The 18,089-nt window shown below is 38.9% G+C and overlaps 1 protein-coding gene across 8 annotated transcripts in view; it reads left to right on the plus strand.

The window, feature by feature from the left end:
* Positions 1-18,089, plus strand: part of SPDYA (speedy/RINGO cell cycle regulator family member A) — a 39,952-nt gene that overhangs the window by 20,852 nt on the left and 1,011 nt on the right. For all 8 annotated transcript variants that reach the window (XM_081484286.1, XM_081484283.1, XM_081484284.1 and 5 more), the window contains one exon: positions 6,182-6,479. In XM_081484286.1, coding sequence (XP_081340412.1) covers positions 6,182-6,479 — 298 coding nt within the window. The remainder of the gene's footprint in view (positions 1-6,181; positions 6,480-18,089) is intronic.

The raw sequence follows: 18,089 nt of genomic DNA on the forward strand, positions 1-18,089 counted from the left end.
CCTCACAAGAGTACTTTTGAGAATTGTAGCATTCTCATTTTATAACTGATGAAACTGAGGACCACGGAGATTGAAATTTACTCAAGATCATACATAGTTAAATCACAGAACCAGAGCTTGACTTCACATCTGATGGTTTCCCAGTGTTCTGTGTTCTCTGACATCTGTCATTTCATTAAGTGATGTTTAAAGTTTGGTAGTAGATAAAAGATCCACAATGAAAATAATGTTAATACTTTCTGAGCACTGGTCTCAGTACTGCACATGTATTAACGCTCACAATTTTTACAGCTAACTAGGTAATCCAGATAAGGAAAAAGGCACAGAGAGACTAAATGACTTCTCCAAGGTCACACAATTAGAAAAGCAGCACACCGGTATTCAAACCTAGGCAGTCTAACTCCAGAGTCATTGCTTTTAACACCTTATATTATACTGCCACTTGAGATCATAGAGAAATAGAATGTATAGAGAGAAAAACAGCCAAATATTAAATTTTAAAAACTCACCAAAGCCCACCTCCACCCCCCACCAAGAAATCACTAAAAATAAAAGAAGAGTGAGCTGAAGTAAAAAAAAAAAAAACTAGGATAATGTTTCTGATAGATCAAGTGCTACCAATGCTTCAGAGAAGTCACTTTCATAAAATTGTAGAATTTAATAACTCTAAGTGACCTATTTTCTCATATATAAAAGGCCTTGTGGCTCAGAAAGTTAATGCAATTTGCTTAAGGTCATAGGAACTATGACAGAATGTGGTCCACTGGAGAAGGGAATGGCAAACCACTTCAGTATTGCCTTGAGAACCCCATGAACAGTATGAAAAGTCAAAAAGATAGGACACTGAAAGATGAACTCCCCAGGTCAGTAGGTGCCCACTATGCTACTGGAGATTAGTGGAGAAATAACTACAGAAAGAATGAAGGGATGGAGCCAAAGCAAAAACAACACGCAGTTGTGAATGGGACTGGTGATAGAAGCAAGATTCGATGCTGTAAAGAGCAATATTGCATAGGAACCTGGAATGTTAGGTCCATAAATCAGAGCAAATTGGAAGTGGTCAAACAGGAGATGACAAGAGTGAACAGCAACATTCTAGGAATCAGTGAACTAAGATGGACTGGAATTTAACTCAGATGACCATTATATCTACTACTGAGGGCAGGAATCCCTTAGAAGAAATGGAGTAGCCATCATAGTCAACAAAAGAGTCCGAAATGCAGTACTTGGATGCAATCTCAAAAAACGACAGAATGATCTCTGTTCATTTTCAAGGCAAACCATTTAATATGGTAATTCAAGTCTATGCCCCAACCAGTAACGCCGAAGAAGCTGAAGTTGAACAGTTCTATGAAGACCTACAAGACCTTCTAGAACTAACACCCAAGTAAGATGTCCTTTTCATTATAGGGACTGGAATGCAAAAGTAGGAAGTCAAGAAACACCTGGAATAACAGCCAAATTTGGCCTTGGAGTACAGAATGAAGCAGGGCAAAGGCTAATAGAGATTTGCCAAGAGAAGGCACTGGTCATAGCAAATACCCTCTTCCGACAACACAAGACTCTACACATGGACATCACTAGATGGTCAACATCGAAATCAGATTGATTATATTCTTTGCAGCCAAAGGTGGAGAAGCTCTATACAGTCAGCAAAAACAAGACCGGGAGCTGACTGTGGCTCAGATCATGAACTCCTTATTGCGAAATTCAGACTGAAATTGAAGAAAGTGGAGAAAACCACTAGACCATTCAGGTACGACCTAAATCATATCCCTTATGGCTATACGGTAGAAGTGAGAAATAGATTTAAAGGACTACATCTGATAGAATACCTGATGAACTATGGATGGAGGTTTGTGACATTGTACAGGAGACAGGAATCAAACCATCCCCAAGAAAAAGAAATGCAAAAAAGCAAAATGGCTGTCTGAGGAGGCCTTACAAATAACTGAAAAGACGGGAAGCGAAAAGCAAAGGAGAAAAGGAAAGATATACCCATTTGAATGCAGAGTTCCAAAGAATAGCAAGGAGAGATAAGAAAGCCTTCCTCAGGGATCAATGCAAAGAAATAGAGGAAAACAATAGAATGGGAAAGACTAGAGATCTTTTCAAGAAAATTAGAGATACCAAGGGAACATTTCATGCAAAGATGGGCTCAATAAAGGACAGAAATGGTAGAGACCTAAGAGAAGCAGAAGATATTAAGAAGAGGTGGCAAGATACACAGAAGAATTGTACAAAAAAGTTCTTCACGACCCAGACAATCACGATGGTGTGATCACTCACCCAGAGCCAGACATCCTGGAATGTAAAGTCAAGTGGGCCTTAGGAAGCATCACTACGAACAAAGCTAGTGGAGGTGATGGAGGTTCAGTTGAGCTATTTCAAATCCTGAAAGATGATGCTGTGAAAGTGCTGCACTCAATATGCCAGCAAATATGGAAAACTCAGCAGTGGCCACAGGGCTGGAAAAGGTCAGTTTTCATCCCAATCCCAAAGAAAGGGAATGCTCAAACTACTGCACAATTGCACTCATCTCACACGCTAGTAAAGTAATGCTTAAAATTCTCCAAGCCAGGCTTCAGCAATACATGAACCGTGAACTTTCAGATGTTCAAGCTGGTTTAGAAAAGGCAGAGGAACCAGACATCAAATTGCCAACATCCACTGGATCATCGAAAAAGCAAGAGAGTACCACAAAAACATCTATTTCTGCTTCATTGACTATGCCAAAGTCTTTGACTGTGTGGATCACAATAAACTGTGGAAAATTCTGAAAGAGATGGGAATACCAGACCACCTGACCTGCTTCTTGAGAAACCTGTATGCAGGTCAGGAAGCAACAGTTAAAACTGGACATGGAACAACAGACTGGTTCCAAATAGGAAAACGAGTACGTCAAGGCTGTGTATTGTCACCCTGCTTATTTAACTTCTATGCAGAGTACATCATGAGAAACGCTGGGCTGGAGGAAGCACAAGCTGGAAACAAGATTGCCAGGAGAAATATCAATACCTTCAGATATGCAGATGACACCACTTTTATAGCAGAAAGCGAAGAAGAACTAAAGAGGCTCTTGATGAAAGTGAAAGTGGAGAGTGAAAAGTTGGCTTAAAGCTCAACATTTAGAAAACTAAGATTGTGGCATCCGGTCCCATCACTTCATGGAAGATAGATGGGAAACAGTGGCTGACTTTATTTTTCTGGGCTCCAAAATCACTGCAGATGGTGATTGCAGCAATGAAATTAAAAGACGCTTACTCCTTGGAAGGAAAGTTATGACCAACCTAGATAGCGTGTTTAAAAGCAGAGACATTACTTTGCCAACAAAGGTCCGTCTAGTCAAGGCTGTGGTTTTTCCAGTGGTCGTGTATGGATGTGAGAGTTGGACAGTGAAGAAAGCTGAGCGCCGAAGAATTGATGCTTTTGAACTGTGTGTTGGAAAAGACTCTTTGAGAGTCCCTTGGACTGCAAGGGGATCCAACCAGTCCATCCTAAAGGAGATCAGTCTTGGGTGTTCATTGGAAGGACTGATGTTGAAGCTGAAACTCCAATACTTTGGCCACCTGATGCGAAGAGCTGACTCATTTGAAAAGACCCTGATGCTGGGAAAGATTGAGGGCAGGAGAAGAGGACGACAGAGGTTGAGATGGTTGGATGGCATCACCGACTCGGTGGACATGGGTTTGGGTGGACTTAGAGTGTTAGTGATGGACAGGGAGGCCTGGCGTCCTGCGGTTCAGTTCAGTTCAGTTCAGTCGCTCAGTCGTGTCCGACTCTTTGCGACCCCATGAATTGCAGCATGGGGTTGCAAAGAGTTGGACACGACTGAGCGACTGAACTGAACTGAACTGAATAGGAACTATATAGAATTAAGACCAAAATCTTGCTTTTTTGACTGTGGTACAGTTTTCTTTTTAATTCACTGTTGTTATCACTGTAACATTCTAATGTGTGTGCAAAATATATGTAGACCTTATGTATATTTAAGAGTGTGCACTTGCATGCACTTCTCTAGGTTAGCATGTGGAGAGACTATGATGCCTAGTTTTGCAGAAAGAACAGTACCAAATCTTCTATATTGTGCCTTTGCTTCAGAGTTCCCTTTACTTCATAGTTTCCTCTGCTCTCTTCATTAGACTTTGCTGTAGGGTTTCTACAAAAGTTATATTGTTGAAGGCTAGTAATGTCAGTGGCCTCTTAATTTCTTATTTTCATCTATCATTAAGAAATATTTAATGACTACTGTTGTGGAGAAGGGAACTGGCTACCCACTCCAGTATTCTGGCCTGGAGAATTCTATGGACTGTATAGTCCATAGGGTCACAAAGAGTCGGACACAACTGAGCAACTTTCGCTTTCACAGTTATGGAGAGGGCATTTGAGAGAGAGATGTACAAGAAGCTGTTCCTGTCCGGAAAGGGTAACATGCATAGTAAGATATATCTGAGTACTAACATTTATATGCTGAGTCCTAATATAGGATTAACAATAAAACAAAATTTGAAACCTGGAGTTTCTAGAAAGGTGGGATTTATGCCAGGCATTGAAGGAAAAGCAATGCTAAGACAAATAAAGGGAAAGGCCATTCCAGATATGGGAAATAGAGAAATACTGATGAAAAATTATAGATAAATATGGAAGAAATAAGAAAAATTGACATTTTACTTCCTCATCTTAGGTATTTCTTAACCAAACTTTACAATGTCATAGAAATATATGTTTACAGTTAAGATCTTATTTACTTCTGCCTTTTAAAAGATATATAACTTTATTACATGTCTTTGGTTGAAAACTTTTTTGAAGGATTTAAGAAGCAGATTATAAAATAAATCCAATCCTAAAGTACACTTTAAAAATTAGCATAGCTACATAGAACTCTGCTCAATGTTATATGGTACTGTGGATGGAAGGGGAGTTTTGGGAGGAATGGATACACATATATGGATGGCTGAGTCCCTTTGCTCTTCACCTAAAACTATTACATTGTTAACTGGCTATACCCTAATACAAAATAAAAAGTTTAAAATTAAAAGAAACGATCATAAAGTTAGCATAGCTAGTATTCTTTATTCATTGCCTTGAATGAGACAATAACAGCAATAACTCTATTTTCTGAGGGATTTGGCTTTAACCAGGACTGGGGGTTGGGGGTGTGGTTAAGGTTTTCTTTCTTAACAACAAAAGCTTCTTTCCAAACAAAATTTTATACGATCCCCCAAATTGAGGTTCTCCAACCTGCTTTGTCTTCCCTTAGCCACTCCTGGGGACCCCAGCATTGTCTGTGAAACCAAGGGCTCCTCAAACCAGTCTGAAAAATCATTAAGCACTGTCTGTCTTTTTGAATTATAGTTTTGTCCAGAAACTTGAATATTTTTTAAAAGCACTGTCTAGCTCTCAAATTCTACAATTCTAATTTACCTTGGGTCATTGATAACTACAACTAAACATTATTTTTTGTTTAGAAGTAACATTCTGTTTTGAAGTTTTAGACAAGAGGTCAGCAGGTAGGTACACTCCCCTAGCTTGTCTTCTTAAATGGCTATCATTTGCTTTCATTGGCCAGATGTTTACTGTGTGATAAGGATTTTATATATATATAACCTTCAGGACAATTCTATGAAGCAGATGCTATCCCCAGCTTTAGATATGAAGAAATTGAGGCTCCTAAAGGTTAAGTAACTAGCATCATACAACTAGCAAGTGGCAGAGCCAGGATAAGAAACTAAGTCTATCCCGACTCTAAAGACAGTATTTTATCTAACACACCTTAGAGAACAGTGTCTGACATGTAGTGCAGAATCTTCAGTACTTTTTAAATACTTCCTCATCTAATACTTGCAACAGCCCGCTAAAATAGACAGTATTATTCTCTCCATACTACAGACAAGAAAACAGGAATAGAGAGGTTAAGCAACATACCTGTGTTCTTATTTACCATATCTCTTGCTATTATTGCAAACATGCTAAGATAAACATACATAGGTGGAAACCTCAATTAAAAATATTCTCAACCCAATACATTCCAAAGTTAAGAATGATGTATTATTTGGGGGGCATTATCTTTCCAAATCCTAGAATATCTGAGCAAAATGTGGAAAGTTGCTTCAGTTCTACTGTTCTTTCACTAAATTTTAAAATCTTCTTAAAAATTCTAAAAGAAAGCTTTCCACTATAGGTTATGGCTATTGCTCCAACCCATTATATATGGCAACGAGAACGCTCTGTGCATCACAGTGGAGCTGTTAGAAACTACAACAGAGATGAAGTTCAACTGCCCCGGGGACCTAGTGCCACACCGGTAGATTGTTCACTATGTGGTAAAAAAGGAAGATATGTTAGACTGGGATTGTCTTCATCATCATCTTCATCCAGTGATACAGTAGAGGTGGTGGAGAAACATTCTCAGGAATCACCCAGTTCATTCTCAATGGACAAAATACTTGATCCTTCTCAAGCTTATAGCTATTCTCAAGGTATGATTTAGCAATATGGCAGATCTATGCACCTTAGTAATGAATTGAAGCCATCTATTGACCTGTAGTCCTTGTAGGCAGCAGTATGTAATAATTTTATACTATAACAATATGAGTTAAATTAGTATTGAAAATGTTCCCCTTTTCAGTTGCTACTTTTTGTTTTGGTATCTGTTTTGTGGTAGCTTACCTAAACTAAGAGATTTTTAACATAACTTTTGTTAAATTAAAACCTAATTCACCATGGATCCCAAGTATTTTAAGAGCCTGAACCATTTTCTTTGAAGTGTTTATTTTATTCAAAGCAAGTTTTAAGAAGAAAATAAATTTACTTCCAATCTCACCATCCAGCTTTATCAGTGAGTAACTATTGGTTTCTTTAACACACTTTTCAAAACTGGAATAAAAGTAACATGTAACATTGTATTAGTTTTAGGTGGGCGATATAATGATTTAAAGGATGTTGCAAAATGATTAACACAATTTTAGTTAACATCCATCACCACACATAGTTTTTGGTTTTTTTCTTCTGATGAAGACTTTAGGATTTTCTTAGCAACTCTCCTAGCAACTCTCAAATATAGGATCTTGTTAACTATATGACTATAGTTATAGTCGGCTGTACATTATATCCCCAGAACTTATTTATCTTATTAATCAGTCAGTTCAGTAGCTCATTCATGTCCGACTCTTTGCGACCCCAAGGACTACAGCACACCAGGCCTCCCTGTCCATCACCAACTCCCGGAGCTTACTCAAACTCATGTCCATTGAGTTGGTGATGCCATCCAACCATCTCAACCTATGTCATCCCCTTCTCCGCCTGCCCGCAATCTTTCCCTGCATCAGGGTCTTTTCAAATGAGTCAGTTCTTTGCATCAGGTGGCCCAAGTACCGGAGTTTCAGCTTCAACATCAGCCTTTCCAGTGAATATTCAGGACTGATTTCCTTTAGGATGGACTGGTTGGATCTCCTTGCAGTCCAAGGGTCTCTCAAAGAGTCTTCTCCAACACCACAGTTCAAAAGCATCAATTCTTCTGCGCTCAGCTTTCTTTATATAGTCCAACTCTCACACCCATAAATAACTACTGGAAAATCCATAGCCTTGACTAGATGGACCTTTGTTGGCAAAAAAATGTCTCTGCTTTTTAATGTGCTGTCTAGGTTGGTCTAGCTTTCCTTCCAAGGAGCAAGTGTCTTTTCATTTCATTGCTGCAGTCACCATCTGCAGTGATTTTGGAGCCCAAACAAATAAAGTTAGCCACTGCTTCCACTGTTATCCCATCTATTTGCCATGAAGTGATGGGACCAGATGCCATGATCTTAGTTTTCTGAATGTTGAGCTTTAAGCCAACATTTTTACTCTCCTCTTTCACTTTCATCAAGAGGCTCTTTAGTTCTTCTTCGCTTTCTGCCATAAGGGTGGTGTCATCTGCATATCTGAGGTTATTGATATTTCTCCCGGCAATCTTGATTCCAGCTTGTGCTTCATCTAGTCCAGCGTTTCTCATGATGTACTCTGCATATAAGTTAAATAATCAGGGTGACAGTATACAGCCTTGATGTACTCCTTTTCCTATTTGGAATCAGTCTGTTGTTCCATGTCCAGTTCTAACTGTTGCTTCCTAACCTGCATACAGGTTTCTCAAGAGGCAGGTCAGGTGGTCTGGTATTCTCATCTCTCAGAGTTTTCCACAGTTTGTGGTGAGCCACACAGTCAAAGGCTTTGGCATAGTCAGTAAAGCAGAAATAGATGTTTTTCTGGAACTCTCTTGCTTTTTCGATGATCCAGCGGATATTGGCAATTTGATCTCTGGTTCCTCTGCCCTTTCTAAAATCAGCTTGAACACCTGGAAGTTCACAGTTCACATATTGTTGAAGCCTAGATTGGAGAATTTTGAGCATTACTTTACTAGCATGTGAGATGAGTGCAATTGTGCGGTAGTTTGAGCATTCTTTGGCATTGCCTTTCTTTGGGATTGGAATGAAAACTGACCTTTTCCAGTCCTGTGGCCACTGCTGAGTTTTCCAGATTTGCTGGCATTTTGAGTGCAGCACTTTCACAGCATCATCTTTTAGGATTTGAAAGAGCTCAACTGGAATTTCATTACCTCCATTAGCTTTGTTCATAGTGATGCTTCCTAAGGCCCACTTGACTTCCCATTCCAGGATGTCTGGCTCTAGGTGAGTGATCACACCATCGTGATTATCTGGGTTGTGAAGATCTTTTTTGTATAGTTCTTCTGTGTATTCTTGCCACCTCTTCTTAATATCTTCTGTTTCTGTTAGGTCCCTACCATTTCTGTCCTTTATTGAGCCCATCTTTGCATGAAATATTCCCTTGGTATCTCTTAATTTTCCTGAAGAGATCTCTAGTCTTTCCCATTCTATTTTTTCCCTCTATTTATTTGCATTGATCACTGAGGAAGGCTTTATCTCTCCTTGCTATTCTTTGGAACTCTGCATTCAAATGGGTATATCTTTCCTTTTCTCCTTTGTTTTTTGCTTCTCTTCTTTTCACAACTATTTGTAAGGCCTCCTCAGACAACCATTTTGCTTTTTTTGCATTTCTTTTTCTTGGGGATGGTCTTGATCCCTGTCTCCTGTACAATGTCATGAACCTCTGACCATAGTTCATCAGGCACTGTATCAGATCTAGTCCGTTAAATCTATTTGTCATTTCCACTGTATAATCGTAAGGGATTTGATTTAGGTCATACCTGAATGGTCTAGTGGTTTTCCCTACTATCTTCAATTTCAGTCTGAATTTGGCAATAAGGAGTTTATGATCTGAGCCACAGTCAGCTCCCAGTCTTGTTTTTGCTGACTGTACAGAGCTTCTCCACCTTTGGCTGCAAAGAATATAATCAATCTGATTTCGGTTTGACCATCTGGTGATGTCCGTGTGTAGGGTCTTCTCTTGTGTTGTTGGAAGAGGGTGTTTGCTATGACCAGTGCATTCTCTTGGCAAATCTCTACCATGAGCTCATTCCCATGGTGAGGGTGAGCTGTCCCACCATATCAGACTCAAGAGCACTGCAGGAAAAGGGGCCCAGTCAGTTAGGGGTCAGGAAGACACTGTCATTTATCTTATTACTGGAAGTTTATACTTTCCACTACTTTAACCCATTGCCCCTTTCCTCGCCACCTCTGTGCAACCACCATCTGGTGGGGTATCTATGAGATCACACGGTATTTGCCTTTCACCATCTCATTTATTTCACTTAGCACAATGCTCTCAGGGTCCATCCATGTTGTCACAAATGGTGGATATCCTTCTTTTAAAGATGTGTGTGTGTGTAAAATATTCTTGTTTTATTTTCTTTATCCATTCATCCATTGACGGACAATTAGGTTGTTTCCATTCCATTTCTTGACTATTGCAAATAATGCTGCAATGAACATGGAGATGTAGGTATCTTTTCAAGATAGTGGTTTTGCTTCCTTCAGATAGTACCCAGAGGTGGAGTTGCTGGATCATATGGTAGTTCAATTTTTAATTTTTTGAGGAACCTCTATACTATTTTTCATAGTGACTGCATCCAGCAGTGCACAAGAGTTCCCTTTTCTCTACATCCCTACCAAAACTTGTTATTTCTTGTTAACCGCCATTCTATCAGGTGTGAGATGTTAACTCATTGTGGATTTAATTTGCATTTCCCTGCTAATTAGTGATGTTGAACACCTTTTCATGTACCTCTTGGCTATTTGTATGTCTTCTTTGGAAAAATGTCTGTTCATTTCCTCTGCCCATCTTTTGATTGGATTTTTTTCTGTTGAGTTTTATGAGTTCTTTATATATTTTGGATATTAACCCTTTATCAGATATAAGATTTGCAAATGTTTTCTCCCATTCTGTTGGTTGCCTTTTCATTTGTTGATGGTTTCCTATACCACAGAGAGCTTTTTAGTCTGATGTAATTCCACTCTTTATTTTGCTTTTGTTGCCTTTGCTTTTAGTATAAAATCCAAAAAGCAATTGCCAAAACCAATTTCAAGGGCTTACCCTCTGTTTCTTCTAGGTGTTTTGTGGTTTCAAGTCTTAAATCCATTTATTTTTGTGCATGGTGTAAGATACTGATCCAGGTTTAAACTCTTTTACATGTGGCTATTCAGTTTTTCCAACTCCATTTATTGATGAGACTATCTTTTCCCAATGTGTTTTTGGCTCCTTTGTCATAAATTAACCATATGTGTGGGTTTATGTCTGTGCTCTCCATTCTATTCCATTGATCTATGTGTCTGTTTTTATGCCAATATCATACTCTATTAATATGGTTTTGTAATACTATACAGTTTCCTGTTTCTATTTTCTGTTTTCTCCATGTTTGCTTTTTTCACTTATCTTAAAGCATTTCCCATTTGTCATTATTTAGTCCTTGAAAACCTGATTTTTAGTCATGACATGGTATAAGTACCACAGCTTATTTGCATATTTCTTTGGGGTGATTTATGTGGTTTTGAACAATGGTTCTTGTTTTTCAGTTGCCCAGTCATGTCTGACTCAGACCCCATGGACTGCATCACACCAGGCCTCCCTGTCCCTCACCATCTCCTGAAGCTTGCCCAAGTTCATGTCCATTGCATCGGTGATGCCATCCACATCTCATCCTCTGACACCTTCTTCTCCTTCTGCCCTCATTCTTTCCCAGGATCAGGGACTTTTCCAGTGACATTCACATCAGCCATTCACATTGGCCATTCACATCAGATGACCAAAATACTCGAGATTCAGCTTCAGCATCAGTCCTTTCAACAAGTATTCACAGTTGATTTCCCTTAAGATTGACTGGTTTGATCTCCTTACTGTCCAAGGGACTTTCAGGAGTCTTTTCTAGCACCACAGTTCGAAGGCATCAATTCTTTGGTATTCTGCCTTCTTTATGGTCCAGCTCTCACAACCGTATGTGACCACTGGGAAGACCATAGCATTGACTATACAGATATTTGTTGGCAGTCTATGAACTGGACCATTCAGGTATGACCTAAATCAAATCCCTTATGATTATAGGGTGGAAGTGACAAATAGATGTAAGGGACTAGATCTGATAGAGTGCCTGATGAACTATGGGTGGAGGTTCATGACACTGTACAGGAGACAGGGATCAAGACCATCCCCAAGAAAAAGAAATGCAAAAAAGCAAAACGGCTGTCTGAGGAGGCCTTACAAATAGATGTGAAAAGAAGAGAAGCAAAAAAGCAAAGGTGAAAACTCTGCATTTGAATGCAAAGTTCCAAAGAATAGCAAGGAGAGATAAGAAAACCTTCCTCAGTGATCAATGCAAAGAAATAGAGGGAAACAATAGAATGGGAAAGACTAGATATCTCTTCAAGAAAATTAGAGATACCAAGGGAACATTTCATGCCAAGGTGGGCTCAATAAAGGACAGAAATGGTAGGGACCTAACAGAAGCAGAAGATATTAAGCAGAGGTGGCAAGAATACACAGAAGAACTATACAAAAAAGATCTTCACAACCCAGATAATCACGATGGTGCGATCACTCACCTAGAGCCAGACATCCTGGAATGGGAAGTCAAGTGGGCCTTAGGAAGTATCACTATGAACAAAGCTAGTGGAGGTGATGGAATTCCAGTTGAGCTATTTCAAATCCTAAAAGATGATGCTGTGAAAGTGCTGCACTCAATATGTCAGCAAATTTGGAAAACTCAGCAGTGGCTACAGGACTGGAAAAGGTCAGTTTTCATTCCAATCCCAAAGAAAGGCAATGCCAAAGAATGCTCAAACTACCGCACAGTTGCACTCATCTCACATGCTAGTAATGCTCAAAAATCTCCAAGCCAGGCTTCAGCAATACGTGAACTGTGAACTTCCAGATGTTCAAGCTGGTTTTAGAAAAGGCAGAGGAACCAGAGATCAAATTCCCAATATCTGCTGGATCATCGAAAAAGCAAGAGAGTTCCAGAAAAACATCTATTTCTGCTTTGTTTACTATGCCAAATCCTTTGACTGTGTGGATCACAATAAACTGTGGAAAATTCTGAAAGAGATGAGAATACCAGACCACCTGACCTTCCTCTTGAGAAACCTGTATGCGGGTCAAGAAGCAACAGTTAGAACTGGACATGGAACAACAGACTGGTTCCAAATAGGAAAAAGAGTACGTCAAGGCTGTATATTGTCACCCTGCTTATTTAACTTATATGCAGAGTACATCATGAGAAACACTGGACTGGAGGAAGCACAAGCTGGAATCAAGATTGCCAGGAGAAATATCAATAACCTCAGATATGCAGATGATACCACCTTTATGGCAGAAAGTGAAGAAGAACTAAAGAGCCTCTTGATGAAAGTGAAAGAGGAGAGTGAAAAAGTTGGCTTAAAGCTCAATATTCAGAAAACTAAGATCATGGCATCCGGTCCCATCTCTTCATGGCAAATAGATGCAGAAACAGTGGAAACCGTGGTAGACTTTATTTTTTTCGGCTCCAAAATCACTGCAGATGGTGATTGCAGCCATGAAATTAAAAGACTCTTACTTCTTGAAAGGAAAGTTATGGCCAACCTAGACAGCATATTCGGAGAAGGCAATGGCACCCCACTCCAGTACAGTGGTTGACTATTTTTTTGGGCTCAAAAATCACTGCAGATGGTGATTGCAGCCATGAAATTAAAAGACGCTTACTCCTTGGAAGGAAAGCTATGACCAACCTAGACAGCATATTAAAAAGCAGAGACCTTACTTTGCCAACAAAGGTATGGTTTTTCCAGCAGTCATGTATGGATGTGAGAGTTGAACTATAGAGAAAGCTGAGCGCAGAAGAATTGATGCTTTTGAACTGTGGTGTTGGAGAAGACTCTTGAGAGTCCCTTGGACTGCAAGGAGATCCAACTAGTCCATCCTAAAGGAGATCAGTCCTGGGTGTTCATTGGAAGGACTGATGTTGAAGCTGAAACTCCAATACTTTGGCCACCTGATGCAAAGAGCTGACTTATTTGAAAAGACCCTGATGATGGAAAAGATTGAGGGCAGGAGGAGAAGGGGATGACAGAGGATGAGATGGCTGGATGGCATCACCAACTCACTGGACATGAGTTTGGGTAAACTCTGGGAGTTGGTGATGGACAGGGAGGCCTGGCGTGCTGTGATTCATGGGGTTGCAAAGAGTTGGATACGACTGAGCAACTGAACTGAACTATGAACTGGAAGTACATTGAGTCAACCACATTCTAATTTCCATTTAAATTATATTTAGAAAGGTTGTTTTTCTCTGACATTTCCCAATTTGAAACAGAACCAGAATAATATTCTACCAGCAGTGATCCTTTTTACTTCTTATAGTGCCTTTGTCCCAGATTTTCACCCATCTGAACATAGGACTGGCAATTTCTTATGGCTCTAAGACTATAAAGAGGCCCACATTATTTCAGAATTTCACCTATTTATTTTTACCACATCCTTATAGCAGTAGCTACTGAAGTTTTACTAAAAGAGAAAATAATCTCTTAAGACTCTTGAAGGTAGGGGTCATGCCTGTCATTGTTCCCTTCCCGGCTCATATGGTAAGGAATCTGCCTGCAATTTGAGACCTGGGTTCGATCTCTGGGTTGGGAAGCTCTCCTGGAGAAGGGCATGGCAGCCCACTCTAATATTCCTGCCTGGAAAATTCCATAGATGGAGGAGCCTGGTAGGCTACAGTCCATGGGGTCACAAAGTTGGACACGACTGAGCAACTAACACTTTCACTGGCCATAGTAATCACTAAATATTTTGACTGATAGTTTAGTCTCTTCCCTTGTAACTTCTTCAAGCATAATTTTTATTCATTCACTCATATTAGAGGGTAAATAGGATCTACCATAGGCTAAATTATAAGATAAGAGTTGCCTTTAAATTTCCTTTAAGGAGTTGCCTCTCCTCTCTCCCAGCTCCTTTTGCTTACACTCTTTTATCCTCACAACAGGTAAGATTTACTAGATGTTTAAAATGTTCCATGCAATGTGCTGAGCATTTTACATTCATAACCTCACTTAATACTCACAGCCAAACCTAAGGTAAATACTAGTATTTCTACTTTGTAGATAAGGAAGCAGAGGCTTAGAGAGGTTAAATACTTTCCCCAAGGTGATAAGAGTGACAATTGAACCCAGGTCTGAATCTACTACAGCCTGAATTCCTATGATGCTATACTGACCTCTTTGATGAAATCCTGCCTTCTGTGGTAAAAAATAAGTTGCCACAGAAGTCCTAGCTGACTGCCAAGGACTAAGGAATTGGTGAAAGCATTAAGAATGAAGTCCCTGATGGAAGGCTGTATGAACTAGAAGAGAATTCCAACCACAATTTGAACAAATATTTAAAGAAAGAAGAACAGAAGCATTTATATTTTATTCAAACTAGCCCCTTAGATATCAAGAGTAGTCAGTCTATGCTTAGGCTTTGATGTTTCAACGGGAAATCAGAGCGCACCAAGGGAGGAAGAGGCTCTGCCAGTCAGCTTGCTTCAAGGAAAAGAAAAAGCAGGTCTTTGAGGGATTTTAGGTGAAAAGGGGAGCACTTGATTTAGGGCAACTGTAAATGGAATTGTGCTTTCATCCGTTTCTGGATGAACACCCTGAAACCCTGGCTTAGGATATATAAGTCCTATATAGGAAGAAACAATTACTTTCTCATTTCTGTTCTCAGTATTAACTGAAGGCTAATGTAAAACCTATTGTTTCAGGATGACAGAGGGTAGGCAATACAAAGAAAAATTATTGTTCATACATACGCTTGATCAATAAACACTTAATTCATTTTCCCTCAATAGGTTTAACAAGAGAGTGAGCTAATTGGGGCTGGGGAGGTTTAAGGATAACATGATATTATCAGAACGGTGGTCATTCTGTTACTGCCTTAGCAGCTGTTGATGCCAGTAGTGGCCTCTATTCAGCAAAATTTTCTTCCTCCAGTTCACATAAGGTTGTTAGAATCACCTAAGGTTTGTGGTTGCAGACAATTCATTCTCCAGGAGAGATACAAAGAACTGATGCTCTGCTCCAGGCTTTTATGCTAAAACTAGCAATAGATGGTATCCATGCTTCCATCCTTCTTTGAAATACAAGCAACTTCTTGATTTTCAGGTTAAAATCATGTTTTTCTACCTTAACATTTTTTTCTCAAAACAACATGTTCAACAAGCAAGTTTACATAAACATTTATAACATTTATTAAGAATAAAATAGTTGATTTTGATAAGGTTGTGGGGGATAAATGAAGCATTCTTTACAAATTTACATGCATCACAATCACCAATCATGTGCTAAGTTATCTTATAAAGGCTTAAACAAATAATTTTTCCTCAAAAATAAATCCTTCTCATTTAACACTTAACTCCACCAAGAAATCCTGAAGTGGCACTATGACATTCATTTTACTGATGAAAAAACAAACTCAGAAAAGTCACCGTTGCATAGTGAAACAGCAACAATAAAAACACCAAGATGGAACCCAGTTTTATCTGAAGAGATAGTACATGTTTATACCAACTAAATTACCTTATGCTATTTTAAGCCTATGGCACCTAGGCTAATCTATCTGAAACATGGGTACATATTATTATGTATTATCTGAGGACTCTCCAGAGTTTAGAGTGAAGCCAAGGGCAAGAAAGCAATATACCAAATCTTACTCCTGGGTCATGTAGACAGGCGTGAGACATTCCAACTGCTATATAATCTAAAAGCAAATAATTTCCCCTCAAAAACAAATCCTTCTCTGAACTTTCTTATTTACTTTTGTCATTACCTCTGTTCTAGTCATCTTATTTTTAAATCCTTAATGAAGGCATAATCAGGGCTTATAAATTCCCAATGCTAATTATATAATCAACATTTACGAGCACAAAAAATTTAAAAATTAACTCTGCAGGGTAAGAGACATAGTGAAGGCTGTTCCAAGGAAGTAATTTATGAGCTGGGTGTTGACTGAATCCTGTTCAGCCCAGAGAAATAAGGGAAAGGGCTTCTGAACAGTGGATGAATGTTTGAGTATATATAGCTTCTCTCCCTCTACATCCAGTGAACCACCAGCTTATCTGGTTCTTCCTTTACAATAATTTTTTAGATTCTCTCCTTTTCCACCATTCCTAGTTGTATATTACTACCAATCACCTCACAGTTGTACACTATGTATTACTATGAAATTTCTCATTTAATGGTTTTTCCTTCCTTTAAATACTCAGACACTAACAGACTTTTAAAAAATACCTGCTTTTGCATAAACACGGAAATTTAACTTTCCTACTGATTCTGAAGTAAGTTCAAAATCAAAGTCTTCCACAATCCATGAGCTATATACTTACATTTCCCCCTAGAACAACCAAGTCTACATTGATGAAATAATACCTGATCCAGTGTAGGCTTCAAAGCCATCAGCAAACTTTTACTGACCATTTACTGGGTAGAAAAGTCAGGACCCCTGGAAGTTACTAGGAAGAGAGTTGTGAGTCAGTAACAGATCTCTAGGAATATTTTATGGTAAATGAGGGCCAGACATGAACCGAGAAAGCTAATTTTAGAGGAGGGCATCTGTCCCACAAACTGTATTATAAAGATGCTTAGTATTCAATGAAGAGATGGATAAAGGGCTTAAACTGGACTTTGATTAAATACACAAATGTTTATTTGCTTCAGTAGTTTTGTTTTCAACTCAGTATTAGAATCGATGCTGTTAGGTCTTGTTCAGTTCAACATCTACTGAGCAGTGTATCAAACAAATTATTCTACATGAAACAGGAGAAGGCACAACTTTTCTCTCCTCTTTAAGTCATCCCCTTCTCCAAAAAGTACAATTAGGGCCTGTGTTCAAAACAATAAATGAAGGACAGAATTTCACTAGCAGTTAAATAGAAAGGCAGAAGAATGGGGAGTATTCCATGATGGAATTTAAAAATGTATATTAGAACTTCTATACATCTGGGAATGTTATGAAAACTTTTTTTTTTAATTTTTTTTAAAATTTTTATTTATTTGGCTGCACCAGATCTTGTTGTGGTACGTGGGATCTTTAGTTCCCCCGAACAGTGATCGAACCCAGGCTCCCTGCGTTTGAGAGCCTGGAATCTTAGCCACTGGACCACCGAAGAAGCCCCCTGTTATGAAAACTTTAAAGCCATTATTATTATATGAGTGTTCAGATACTTACCACACAGAAATAGTACCAGAAGACTTCTCTGCTTATGATTTAATCAGTTCTCTAAATGCAACCAAAGTGATTTTTTTTCAAAACACAGATGTAAGCATGTTACCCCTTACTTCACTAAATGCTTCAGTAGCACCCCATTTTTCTTGGGAGAGACCAACTCCATAACAGGTCTACAAGATCCTGCATGGCTTGACCCCTACCTTCTTTTCAGTCTCTTTCAGTCAACCTCAATATCACTGACCCTTTTTGTGCTCATTTTCCTTGCTGTAGTTAACTCTTACCTACCCTTCAGGTCTTGGCTCAATTGCACAGGTAATTACTTTACCTGAGCAAAATCTCTATTGTACCCTGTACTTTTCTGAAGCATTTATAACAGTTTTAGTTTTATATTTGTGTGATTTTTTAATGTCTATCTCTATTATAGGGTATAAAATCTAAAAAGGCAGAGATTTTAGACTAGATTT

The sequence above is a fragment of the Giraffa tippelskirchi genome, chromosome 4 (assembly GCF_054371585.1).
Source record: "Giraffa tippelskirchi isolate mGirTip1 chromosome 4, T2T-mGirTip1v1.2.pri, whole genome shotgun sequence".
Lineage (NCBI taxonomy): Eukaryota > Metazoa > Chordata > Mammalia > Artiodactyla > Giraffidae > Giraffa > Giraffa tippelskirchi.